The following is a 13816-nucleotide window of genomic DNA, read 5'->3' as shown; positions in this document are numbered from 1 at the left end:
TCCCCAGGAGCATATTTTTCTGCCCACGCTGGCCCACTGACTCCTCACCTGTCCAGGCAGTGTGGGAGAGATACACCTGAGTGATGAGCCGGTGCCGCCCTGGACCAGGGTTCCGGAAGTCTGCAGGTTTGGGGTGGATCATCTGAGCCTGGCCATCTGGATATAAGACCTAAGAGGTGACAGAAATGAGAAAAAAGAGGCAGAAAGAGCCATGAGCTTTTAAGAAGATTTCTGGTGACATCTGTTGTGAACCCCATAACAAGAGGAAAAGAGAGATAAGAGCCCTTACAAAAACTGCTCCTTGAACAGAGGGCCACAATGCTGACATCTTTAGAGCCCCTGCCCCAGCACAAAGCAGTGTTTGGTAATGTGTCCTGAATCCATGGTGAACAAGTAAGAGGAATAAAGTGTCTCTAATAAAATGTCTTAAATAGGGAAAATATTAATCCTGATAGGAAGAGCCTTCCCAGGAACCCACCAGGATGACTCTCTGCCTCCTGGCTCTGAGTCATTTCGTGGCCCAGCATCCATCACCATCCACCAAGTATTAAGAGTAATTTTGTAGCTGTATTCTCTTCACTAGATTACAAGTAGCTTGTCTGTCTCTTTCTACAGAGACAGTGCTCAATGAAGGGATGGCTCTAATCACTGGCCAGTTTTTCAAATCTCACAAACTGCCAGCGTTCTTTCCTCAGCATCTCAGGGGGCCCCACAGCTGTCTGTGGAAAGGGCCTATTACACTGCACAGTGTACACAGGAACTAAATGAACAAACGAAGCTTACCCTGGAACCACACAGGACCTACACTATGTAAACACTATGATAAGGGCAAAATAGGGAACTGCACGGGTCTTTCAATTTGAAACTAGGAGGCATATCTCAGCGCCTGCCCCATAACCTCATTTCCTATCTTCTTAGATCTTAGCTCCCCTTTGTACCCTTCTTTTTTAAAGCTTCTACTTACTACTCTATCTCCCGGCCCCAAATCCATTACAAAAAAAAGATGCAGTTATCCCAGCTTCCTGACTCTTGGTATCTTTAAGGACAATACTTGGGCTTAATTTTTTTTTTTAATTTTTGTAAGATTTTATTTGCACCAAACTGAAAGTTGTTGGGAAACAAGATCTGAAATGCTTCCTGGGCTTCATTTTTAAAGGAGGGACAGGGGAGGGCTGAAACAGTACTGAGCATGGAAACAGAATGATAAAGGTAGCAGAATTTCCTAGGTTCTCAGCAAATCTGCCCTGGGTGAAAGGCCCTGACCATTCTGTGAAATGGCCACTGGAAGCCTTCATTCATCCCTCCCAAGGGCAGCTTATAATTCTGCGGCCCAAGTAGGTCAAGGGAAGAAAACGGCCACTATGAATTATATTTTGAATTTCAGAAAACCTAAAAAATAAAAAAATCCCACCTCCTTTATCATCAGGTGTAATCTAGTAGGCCTGAATTGGGCTTACCAAAGTGTGATTGAATGGAATTCCTGTACATTCTGCTTTAAAGAGATGATACACATTATTTTAACAGAGAATATAATCGTGACATAATCTCAGTGGTGTTCACTGCTACATCCCTAGCACCTAAAGCACTGCCAGAACAGGAGCATTGTTCAGGCCCGATGGCTGGACTGGATAGCACTCTGCAATCAACAGAGTTGCCTCATGATCAGCCAGCGTTTCCCATCTCCTCGACTTCAGAGTTTGGCCATGCGTGTAATGGAGCTGCTCTGGAAAGGGTTTTCCAGTGCAGATGACCCTTAAGTATCTTTCTACAATCTCATTTATGCTGAGTTGGTCAGTGAACGTTTTTTCAGGAACAACGTGAAACAGTGTACATTAGAATCACCTATGAGCTCAAAAACAAACAAAATCTGGTACCCATGGGATCTACTCTTAGGAATCTGATTTAACTGGTGTAGACTGAGGCCTGTATGTCAGCACTTTTTAATGCTTTCTGAATAATTCTAAAGTGCAGCTGGGGGCCCTGGTTGGGTAGCTCAGCTGGTTAGAGTGTCGCCCCGATACACCAAGATTGAGGTTTCTACTGCCAGTTAGGGCGCACACAAGAATCAATCAATGAATGCATTAATAAGTGGAACAACAAATCGATGTTTCTCTCTCTTCTTTCCAGTCTTTCTCTCAAATCAATAAATAAAATAAAAATAATTTTAAAGTACAGCTAGGGTGAAAACCACTAATGTGTATGTGTGTAAGGAGTTGGATGGATAAATGGGTACTGCTCTTTATGGGGCTTAATTGCAGACTGTCTAAACTGATTAGTATCTCTAATACATCTCTCATGTCTCTAATATATCTATCTCTAACTTGGAAAAAAAATGCTTTTTCCCACCTATAAGTTTGGTTCACCAAGCCGACCCACCCGACAGTGAAAGGAACTTGTTTGTTACAGCTTGCTTGAAGCCCTGAAAGGATCAAGTCTTATCCTCACCCAGTAAGAATAGAAAAGGCCCTGTCATTTAGTGAATCCTTAGTGGGCACCAGGGGCTTTGTATGCATCACCTCATTTCAATGTCAACTACTCCTGTCTGTTAGCTGTAGAATCTGAGGTTCAGCATTTAAGGTAACTTGCACCAGACCACACTCAGAAGTAAGTTGGGATTCAAGCCCAGGCTCTTTTCCAGAAAGACTCCTCTCTTCTTCCTCCCCAGTTTCCATCCTCAGGTAGAGATGAAAGGGGTGCTAAAGTTTTGGTTTTTTTAAGTATATTTTTAGCCCTCGATAGAGCATCTGAAGGGTCCTGGGTTCAATTCAGGTCAAGGCACATGCTTGGGTTGCGGGTTCGATCCCTAGTAGGGAGTGTGCAGGAGGTAGCTGATCGATGATTCTCTCTCATTGTTGATGTTTCTATTGCTCTCTCCCTATTGCGCTTAGAGAGGAAGGGAGAGGGAGAGAGAGAGAGAAACATCAACAATGAGAGAGAATCATCAATTGGCTGCTTCCTGCAGGCCCCTCAGTGGGGATTAACCCTGAAACTCAGGCATGTGCCCTGATTGGGAATCAAACCTGTGACCTCCTGGTTCACAAGTCAATACTCAACCACTGAGCCACACAGGCCAGACAAGGGGGTGCTAAAGTTAAATGCTTTGTCACGCAGTCAATATAGAAGCTCTATGGGAACCAAACACTGACAGACCTGGACCTTCACAGTGCTCTGAGGATCCTGCACATGTTCCAGAGTTGCATCAACATCCAGGGCCACCACTAAACCAGATGTAAACCGCAAAGGGTTGTCTGACTCGCCCGCTGGCTCAATAATGGTGGCTGAGGCTTTGTGGATCTGTAAACAAGAGGAAAATATGATGATTCTAAAGCCAGGTCATCCCTGGGTAACAAAAAAGATCCTTGCTTTTCTGTCTCCTTATCTAATGGGTGGGCATGTGGGAGCCAATCAGAAGAAAGGTCCTAGCCCCACGGTCCAAACATGAAAGCTCATCAAGGTGAGCAGCTCTGACTGTCTGGCCAGACTTCGCCTGAAGGGCTATGACACAGACCCTGACCTGCTCTGGAAGCGGGAGGTGCAGGAAGGTACTCTGCCGCAGCATGGTCTGTAGAATTTTGACCACTTCTGCAGGTTTGGATGTTATGAGTCGGGGCATAAGGTCAAGAAGTTTGTCCACAAAGCTGTCTTGCAAGTGGGGCAAATCAGCGATGAAACACCTGGAGGAACAAACAGAAGCAAATGACTATGCATTCATTTTGCCACAGGCTGAGCCCCAAATATCTGCCAAGCCCCAAAGTAATGAGCTGGAGGAGCTCATGGTTCCCAACTGAGACAGCCAACTAATTATGCCCTAGTGACATGGTCCTCATAACAGCCTCATTTATGAATAACTCATTATAGGCCAGGTTACTCCTAAGTATTTTACATTACCTTACTTAATCTTCCCAGCAATCCTGTGCACTGTTGTTTTTTGTTGTTGTTGTTGTTTTTAATTTTTAAATTAAGGTATTATATGTGTACATATCTTACCATTGTCCCCCCCACCCCACTCCCATACATGCCCTCACCCCCCAGAGTTTTGCGTCCATTGGTTATGCTTATATGCATGCATACAAGTCATTCAGTTGATCTCTTATCTCCCCCACCTCTCCCTAAGCTGTGCACTGTTAGAATTATTTTTTGATGTTATAGATTTATTAATTTAATAAATATGTCTTTAGGATTTATCAAATGCCAAGTACTATTCTAGACATGGGACATAACAGTGAGTGAAAAGGAAGAAAAGGACTATCTTAATGAGCTTATATTCAAGCGAAAGGAACACTCAGACTCAGAGGATATTTCACTGAGGCTTAAAAAAGTTAATTAACTTATTCCAAGCTTTGACTGATTCCACAGTACTTATGCCTTTTGGAAGGGTTAGTAAAAAAAAAAAAAAAAAAAAAAAAAAATCACTGAGGAGGTGACATCAGTAAATGGACTCACAGGCTAAGTTAAGAAAAATTTACAGCTCTAAACAGATGAGGAACTTTAGCAATTGTCACCTTTCCAAAAAGCTCTTCAACCCAACTGTGCAAAAACAGACTACCTTAGACAACCTAAAACCAAGAGGCATGAACTTAGTTCAGATCTGAAATAGAATCTTAGAGAGCCAAGTTTGACTTCATTTGCTGAAGAACAGCACCTATGGGTGAAGGGTGGTATTGCAACCCAGCCCTATAGGAAGCTATCATCACCCAAATGAAAAAAGAATTGGAAAGTTCAATCATATAAACCTCAGGTTTGGTAAAGTTCATGGTGGTAGGGATAAGGGATGGCAGAATGAATCATCAGATTTAATGGAGTGCTTTCAAACCCTATAAATGCCTCCCTCCTGGTACTATATTGACAGTACACCACAGGTTTGGTCACTACCTGGACTCCCATGCATCTACTGCATCTGTTTTAACTGATTTGTATTATACAGAACTGAGAAAACTATTCTCCAAAATAAAAGTTATTTTTACTTTGGAATAAGTCTTGTAGATTATAGAGAAATATGCAAGTGTAAACACTGGTTTAAGAACAGACAAGTTGTGACTTTTCAACAAGAGTTTGTGAGTTTTTCCACATAATACTTGTCTTTTTATGGTCCAGCTGAGTGCTGAATACAAATGATTCTGGATGTTTTTATTATTCTAATGTTGTATGCTTAGGTTTGAAGCTATGATTAAAGAGGATTATATACCACTAAAGAAAATATACTAATGAGGGTACAATGGCACAGATAACAGTTTGACTGCATGGGCTAAGCCTAGAATTCTGGCTGTGATCGCTCTTGTCGCTCTATAAATGATACTCTCTGCATAACTAAGATTTAATTAACTAGGAGAGTGGCAATATACTTACCTCTGAAAAAAATCCACTTCCTGTAAAAACTTTTCACACATCCCAAATAGGAGGTCAACTCTGGATAAAAGAAAAAAAAAAAGTTATTTGCTTGTGAAATGTATGAACTGAGGAGTGAGGACCAAAGTCCAAGAATTCTGAGTCTACATGAAGGGAGAATAAGCATATTACACTATAAAAATTTATCTCTAAGAGAATACAGGACTGCTAATGGACCTAGGGGGAAATATATGCCAGGATCCCAAGACCCGACTAAAACACTGCAGTGTCCATTAGGCTCAATGACATTTAAAATCACACTCTCACAGGCCACCCTTGGCCCCAGAATCACTAAGAATACAGCACAGGAGCACAGCTTGCAGGCGGTGTAGTGTCATGGTCCTCCTCTGTGGGAGTCCTTGCAGCAATATACTCAGCAGCCCACAGAGCTGTCTGGGAACTTTGACTCTGCAGCTGCCAGGTTGAGTGCAAAATGAGATCTAGATCAGGCAAGTGTGGAGACCATCCTGGCTTAGAAGCCTAATGTTCCACAGGTACTAACACCCATACACTATGGGAGAACCCATAGGCATTCCTTCCAGGGTCCCACAAGGGATACGCTTAGTTACAAGAATCGCTGTACTCAATGAAGCCCAAAGCTATGGGGTCTGCATCATTATAGTTCCTTCTAGTCTACATGCAATTTTCTCAGAGATCATTTTTACCATAACAGTGTTACCTAGTAATATAGTTGACACTACCAGGTTTCCAGGGAACAGACCTAGAAAGTTAACCAAAGGTCAAATTCTCATGCAATAGGGGGAAAGGTTTTGTTACTTTAGTCTTTCTACTAAAATGTAAGTTCCATGATATGTTTCCTGACATAAGCAGTTATTCAATAAATATTTTTGAGTGAATGAACGAATAAATGAGAAATGGCAAATGGAAAACTTACTCTACAAGCAACATTCATTTAAATTGTTTCCTAAACAGGTAGCACTTGAAACCTTCTTAAGTCTGTTGAACTACCAGAGTAGAACTGAAATTGATAGGTTAACCCACCAAAGACCTCCATGTGTGAGAGGGCTGGATGGCAGAATTCTAGCTAAGCAGGGGCTTAAAAGAAAACAATTTGGCCAAGCAGGGCCATTTTCTGGCCTACTTCTATAAAACCAGCTGGAAGGGCTTACAAGCAGTAAAAAACAAAGGTTTGGAAACTTCCCCCAAAACAGACAGGTAGCTTCACCTACATACTACATAAGGTGGGCATCACCCTAGCTGGTTTGGTTCAGTGAATAGACTGTTGGCCTGAGGACTGAAGGGTCCTGGGTTTGATTCAGGTCAAGGCACATACTTCAGTTACAGACTCAATCCCCAGCTCTGGTCAGGGTGGGTACGGGAAGCAACCAATAGATGTGTCTCTTTCTCTGTACCTACCTCTCCCACTCTCTCTAAAAAGTCAATGGAAAAATATCTTCAGGTAAGGATTAACAAAAGTAAAATAAAATGGGCATCTACCACTAAGAATATTGAAAAGAAACACATACCAAGCCATATCCTGGTGAAATTTCTGAACTCCTACTTTTTCCTTGATGTGAGAAAGGAAAGCAGTGGAAGAGTGAGGCCCATTCAGGGAAATCGAGCATTGATTTACAACTGCTGGGAAAGCCTACACCAATTATCAACTTAAACTAGTCTAGACTTTCATGTGTAAGTATGCAAAGACAATGGAAAATTATTAAATGTTATGAGGATAATTAGGAGTTGAAAAGGAGATCAAGCAGACCTCAATGAGATGAAGTCAGGAAAGAAAACACAGAAACCTTTAAAAAAATTTGAATAAGTAACCATTGTGAGATTTAAGAGGAAATCTGAAGGTATAGTACATTAATAAACCAAGAGAAACTGCTACAAAAAAGGCAAAGAGAATAAAGCACACTTGCAAATAACCAGTACAGCAATCCCTCCTTATCCACATTTTTACTTTCTACAGTTTCAATTACCTATGGTCAACAGTGGTCTGAAAATATTAAATGGAAAATTCCAGAAATAAACAATTCATAAATGTCAAAATCCACACCACTCTGGGCAGCATGATAAAACCTCACACCATCTCACCAGCAGCATGAATCATCCCTCTGTCCAACGTACCCACACTGTATATGCTATGCACTCATTTGCCACTTAGTGGCCATCTGAGCACAGTGCTTGTGTTCAAGTAATTTTTATTTTATTTAAGTGACCCCAAAGCACAAGAGCAGTGATGTTGCAATGTGAATATGTCAAAAAGAAGCTGTACAGTGCTTAAGTGCAAAGGAATGTATGTATAGGAGAAAACATAGTGTATGTAAGGTTCAATACTATCTATGGTTTAGGCACCCACTGGGGATCCTAGAACGTATCCCCTGCAGATAAGGGAGGACTACTGCAATAATGAAACCAACAGTAAAAGAATACTAGAAGGAACAATGATGAAAACTGAAATGGTAAATTAAAAAAGCATAGTGAGTAATTTACTCAGAATATGGAGTAGAAAAGCAAACAAAAAATATGAAAGAAAGATAAAATATAGGAAAATAGATCCAGAAGATACAACATCCAGTATGAGGCTGGATTGGATGGAAAAAGCAATAATTAAAGAAATAATGGAGGGAGGCGGGGGGAGAAACCCTGATCTAAAAACAGAGTTGAGACTTCAAAGTCCCAATAAAGGTCAGTAAGAATACTGAAAAGAAACACATACCGAGACATATCCTGGTGAAATTTCTGAATTCTAAAGAGAAAAAGAAAAGTTTACAGCTTTGAGCCAGGAAAATTAAGCTTCCTACAAAGGAAAGAGAATCAGACTGACATTAGACATCCTGGCCACATTAAATACTAAAAGGGAACAAGCAATATTTACAGAGTTCTGAAAGAATTCCATCCTATATAATAAAAAGGTAACATGCAAATTGACCCTAACAGTAGAACGACCGGTTGCTATGATGCACACTGACCACCAGGTGGCAGATGCTCAACACAGGAGCTGCCCCCTGGTGGTTGGTGTGCTCCCACAGGGGGAGTTCTGCTCAGCCACAAGCCGGGCTGACAGCTGCGCGGGCAGCAGCGGTGGCCTCTGCAGTGCTAAAGATGTCCGACTGCAGCTTAGGCCCACTCCCAGCCTAAGCTGCAGTCAGACATCCACTGAGGGCTCCCGGGCTGCCAGAGGGATGTCTGACTGCCAGCTTAGGCCTGATCCCCTGGGGAGCGGGACTAAGCCAGCAGGTGGACATCTCCTGAGGGGTCCCGGACTATGAGAGGGCACAGGCCGGGCTGAGGGACCCCCCCGAATGCACGAATTTTCATGCACTGGGCCTCTAGTTTATATATGAGCACAAAGAAAAGCAGTTTCAGACATGCAACATCTCACCGAGTATACTACTTCCATACTTACTCTGAAAAACACTACTAGAAAAATGTGTTCCAGTCAAATAAATAATGAATGAGAACAAGAAATTTAAAAAGTCAAATGTGGTACAAAAAGAACAGTGGAGGGCAAATTGGGGTGAATAATTTTGATAATTTACGTATAAAAATTAATGCATATTTTAAGAAAGAATTCTTAAAATAAGAGCTATATTATCAATATATATAAAAGACTAATATGCCAAGTGTCTGTCTGACCAGTAGCTATGATGCACACTGACCACCAAGGAGCAGATGCTCAATGCAGGAGCTGCTGAGCTTCGGTGACTTGGCAGTGGCGGTTCTTGGGTGACACACCAGGAAACCAGAGAGGAGGGAGCCTGATTCCTCGCAGGGGCACACGATTCCACCTTTGGCCATGGGCTATGTTGTTGCTGGGGCACTGTTGGCCCAAATCTGGTTTACTGCACCCTTGCATTTGCGTTCCACACCCTGTATGACAGCAACTTTGCAGAGTGCCCTCTCGCACTCTGGGACCCCTTGGGGGATGTTGGAGAGCCGATTTCGGTCTGATTCCCGCAGGCCAGGCCGAGGGACCCCACCTGCCGGGACCCCCCTCACTCCGCAGATGCCCTTTGACTCATGGCACCACCCCAGGTGTGGCTAGCCGGGGAGGGACCGTGGGAGGTTGGCTCCAGGGTGTGTCTGGCCCATCTCACCCAGTCCCGCCCTACCAGCCACCTTCTAATTAATTTCCTTTCAACATTCACGAATATGTGCACTGGGTCACTAGTAAAAACATAATAAGCTGAAACCAAATTCCAAATTAAATAGTATGAGACAATTAAATAAAAGCAAACTAAAACTTTCATTTTGGTCTAAGGTGATCTTGATAGAGGTGCTCATAAATTCTATTTGTTTTATGCCAATAAGTATAAGTTCAAGAGATTTATTAAAAATATAATAGTGAAAATAGTATTTATACAACTAATATGAGCTTTTATCAATGTTTACTCTGAATATATAAGGAAGTATTTTAAGGGCTTTATATATAAAATTCAATAATCCTTATAATAACCCTCTGAGAGAGAGGCAAGTACTATTATTATCCCAGTCTAATTTATCAGAGGAACAAATTGAGGCACAGGTTTACATAATTTATCCAAGGTCACTACGTTTGCAAATGGTGGAGTCAATATCTGAACCTATTCAATAAGGTACCACAGCCCTCTTAAGTACTATGTTCTGCCTTTCACTTAAATAGGTTATAGTTAGGGCACAGAATTTTTAAACCCCTGGAAGAAGAAAAAAAACAAAGAAAATAATTGATCCACCAAAAATTAATTAAGAAAAATAGGCCCTAACCGGTTTGGCTCAGTGGATAGGGCGTTGGCCTGCGGACTGAAGGGTCGCAGGTTCAATTCCAGTCAAGGGCATATATCTTGGTTGCGGGCACAACCCCAGTATGGGGTGTGCAGGAGGCAGCTGATTGGTGTTTCTCTCTCATCAATGTTTCTAATTCTCTATCCCTCTCCCTTCCTCTCTGTAAAAAAAAAATCAAAAAAAAAAAATCAATAAAATATATTTTTTAAAAAAGAAAGAAAAATAGAAGCTGGAATGCATATCAATAAAAAATGTAAAATAATACAGTATGAATAAAGACCAAATATATTATAATCTTTATATAATGACATGGAAAGATGAAATATATTGTTAGATGAAAAGAAAAGGATGCAGAACAGCAAAGTATCTTATAATTTGACTTATGTTAATACACATGCATTTACAATGAGTAGCCAGATTATTATGATCTCTGAACGCATAATAATCTGGACACTCAGTGTATAGTCCACACATGTATCTAGCTAGGAAAAAGTCTATTTATAGTTGTTCAAGAAGAGGTCAATTAACATAGAACTTTCACTTTATCTGCAATATTTAAATTTTTATAATAATCATATATAAACTGAAAAAATACATCTACTTTCTTTAAATAAAAAGTGTAGATGCCATCATAAGCACCTATCTTTTCTCAGATGTGACTGAGGAGTAGAAATTAAACATTTGTTAAATGAATATATGGATATCTCTAAGATTAAATTACTACCTGGCACCATCAAGATAAGTGAAGAAATTAAATAATATTTGGAATGTTCTTTCTGACCTAGCATTTTTCAGTGCTTACTTAAACACCCATTTTTATTTTCCTGTACCACATTTAGGGGGAAACAAATGCTGTACTGAGCATCAGATGTGTTTTTGATCTGGCAACAAGTTACATAAATACTGTACTGTATCAAATCTATGAAGCCATCATTCTTTAACATGCATTTTTATTTTATGAAAAAACAAGAAACAAAAAAACAACTTTCAAACTATGGCACAGCATCAAAATATCTGATTTCAGAGAAGTTAAAACTTGTGCATTTTTTGAATTGATGAAATATGGCAATTTCTCATTATCAAAAAATCTAATAGCTGCCATTAAATTGAGTTCTTACTATGTACCAAGTACCATACTAAGTGCTTTTACATGTATTGTCCAATTCCTTTTTTTTAATATATTTTTATTGATTTCAGAGAGGAAGTGAGAGAAAGAGAGAGACAAAAACATCTATACTAATAAAAGGGTAATATGCAAATTGGTCATAACGCCCTCACAGTAACAACTGAACAGGAGGCTGCTGGGGTGACAAGGCCAGCAGGGGGGTTAGTGAGGGAAGATCAAACAACTGACCAGCAGGCTGTGTGGGGCGACCAGGCCGGCAGGAGGTTAGCGAGGAACGACCAAACGACTGACCAGCAGGCTGCGTGGGGCGACCAGGCTGGCAAGGGGGGCAGTTAGGGGTGACCAGGCCAGCCAGGGGGACAGTTGGGGGTGACCAGGCCAGCAGGGGGGGAAGTTGTGGGCAACCAGGCCTGTAAGGGGGGGGGCACTAAGGGGCGACCAGGCAGGCCAGCAAGGGGGGGGGCAGTTGGAGGTTACCAGGCCAGCAGGGGGGGCAGTTGTGGGCAACCAGGCTGGCAGGCAGAGGTGGTAGGGGTGATCAGGCTGGCAGGGGGGGCAGTTAGGGGCGATCAGGCAGGCAGGCAGGTGAGCAGTTAGAAGCCAGCAGTCCCAGATTGTGAGAGGGATGTCCAACTGCCGGTTTCAGCCCAATCCCAGGGATCAGGCCAAAAACAGCAGTTGTACATCCCCCGAGGGGTCCTGGATTGGAGAGGGTCCAGGCTGGGCTGAGGGGAAACCCCCCCCCCCCCCACCGTGCACGAATTTCGTGCAACCTGGCCTCTAGACAATGATGAAAGAGAATCATTGGCTGCCTCCTGCACACCCCACAATGGGGATCAAGCCAGCAACCCAAGCATGTGCCCTGACCTGGAATCAAATTGTGACCTCCTGGTTCATAGGTCAACGCTCAACCACTGAGCTACGCCGGCTGGGCTCCAATTCATTCTTCATAGAACCCCCATGAGATAGATGCTGTCATCATCCTCATTTTACAGACAAAGAAACGAGCCAACAGAGCAATTTAAAACCCTGACTGTAATCAAACAACTAATAAGTGGAGAGATCAGGAATTGAACAAGGTAGTCTTTACTGCCTTGGAGAGAATTTACTAGTCCCTTTAGAAGAGGAAAGAATGGTTCCTGGTACTAAATTTTAAAAGAAATCTATCAAGCCTAAGCCAGTTTTGCGCAGTGGGTAGAGCATCAGCCTGTGGACTGAAGGGTCCCAGGTTCAATTCCGGTCATGAGCATATACTGCAGTTGCAGGCTCAATTCCCAGCCACAGTCAGGGTACGTGCGGGAAGCAACCAATCGATGTGTCTGTGTTTCTCTCACATTGATGTTTCTCTCTCTCTGTCTCTCCCCCCCCTTCCTCTCTCTCTAAAAATCAATGGAAAAATATCCTTGATTGCAGATTAACAAAACAAAAAACAAACAAACAAAAAGAAATCTATCAAGGACGATACAAATATTTCCAGATGAAGTCCTACGTTGTGCTGTAGGCAATCAAGAGCCACTGGAAGGTTTTTCCAGGGACCTAATCTAATCTGAGAACAAAACTTGGGATATCTGAAAAAGCATATATTAATATCCCTTAGCTAATCTTTCCTAAATATCATTTTACTTATCATTAACTTTGGTGAGATCTCTGAATGTCTTTGAAAGGATCGTACCACCCCTTTGGGCTAGGTGCACATCTTACCCTCGAGTAGTTCGTGCCGTTACTATAAGTTGCAAAGCTTTGGCCTGCAGCCTCATATGATGTATAATCACCACCTGTTTATTCTCCACACCACTGTACATGAACTCCATTTTGTAGGTCTCTTCCATGATCTATAAAGAAAAGGTAATTAATGATCAGTGAAAATATCAAGTCTTGTACTACCTCGTTTGGCTCAGTGGATAGAGCATCAGCCTGCAGACTGAAGGGTTCCCTTTCGATTCAGATCAAGGGCATGTACCTTGTTAGCAAACTCCTCCTGAGCCTGGGCCCTGGTCGGAGTTTGTGCAGGAGGCAACCAATCGATGTGTTTCTCTCACATCGATGTTTCTGTCTTTCCCTCTCTCTTCCACTCTAAAAATCAATGGAAAAATATCCTTGGGTGAGGATTAACACACACACACACACACACACACACACACACACACACACACAAAATCAAGTCTTCCTTGAGAACAGCATAGAATTGTAGGTGAAACTCTAAACTGAGGGGTTTTTTTATACCTATATTTTAATTCTGAACTGACATTTTTAAGTGCCTATGTTGAGAGAAATTAACATAATTTGAGAGAAATTAATGTGTTGAGAGAACTGTATAGTATGTCTTGCAAATTTTTCAATTGAAAAACAAAAGGCTGTTCTGGTAATAAAATCATCTTAGTTGATGATGTGAAGATATAAAAGTTTCATCACAGATAAAATTATAAAGCACTACTTGTTACCCTAAGTCCAAACTCACTGTGCTGTGAGAAAAATGAATATATGCTGTATATGAAAACCCAATCCCCAAGAAAAGCTCTCAAGAATTTAGCATCAAGAACCATGAACCACCTGGTAGTTATCCAGACAAACTGTCCT

The 13816-nt window shown here is 41.7% G+C and overlaps 2 protein-coding genes across 5 annotated transcripts in view; one reads left to right on the top strand and one right to left on the bottom strand.

Annotated features, from left to right (window-relative positions):
* Positions 1-13816, bottom strand: part of INTS4 (integrator complex subunit 4) — a 98746-nt gene that overhangs the window by 4106 nt on the left and 80824 nt on the right. Inside the window, exons 18-23 of one of the 2 annotated variants that reach the window (XM_054725753.1) lie at positions 12941-13071; positions 8069-8098; positions 5347-5406; positions 3515-3674; positions 3151-3294; positions 49-169 (exon numbers count right to left, since the gene is read on the bottom strand). In XM_054725753.1, coding sequence (XP_054581728.1) covers positions 49-169; positions 3151-3294; positions 3515-3674; positions 5347-5406; positions 8069-8098; positions 12941-13071 — 646 coding nt within the window. The remainder of the gene's footprint in view (positions 1-48; positions 170-3150; positions 3295-3514; positions 3675-5346; positions 5407-8068; positions 8099-12940; positions 13072-13816) is intronic. The other variant, XM_054725754.1, reaches the window with a different exon arrangement.
* The window catches only part of AAMDC (adipogenesis associated Mth938 domain containing), a 65757-nt gene that overhangs the window by 32584 nt on the left and 19357 nt on the right, over positions 1-13816 (top strand). The gene's annotated exons all lie outside the window — the stretch shown is intronic.

This window comes from Eptesicus fuscus, chromosome 13 (genome assembly GCF_027574615.1).
Source record: "Eptesicus fuscus isolate TK198812 chromosome 13, DD_ASM_mEF_20220401, whole genome shotgun sequence".
Lineage (NCBI taxonomy): Eukaryota > Metazoa > Chordata > Mammalia > Chiroptera > Vespertilionidae > Eptesicus > Eptesicus fuscus.
Note: the sequence above shows the minus strand (reverse complement) of the source record. Positions and strands in the feature narration are given on the sequence as shown.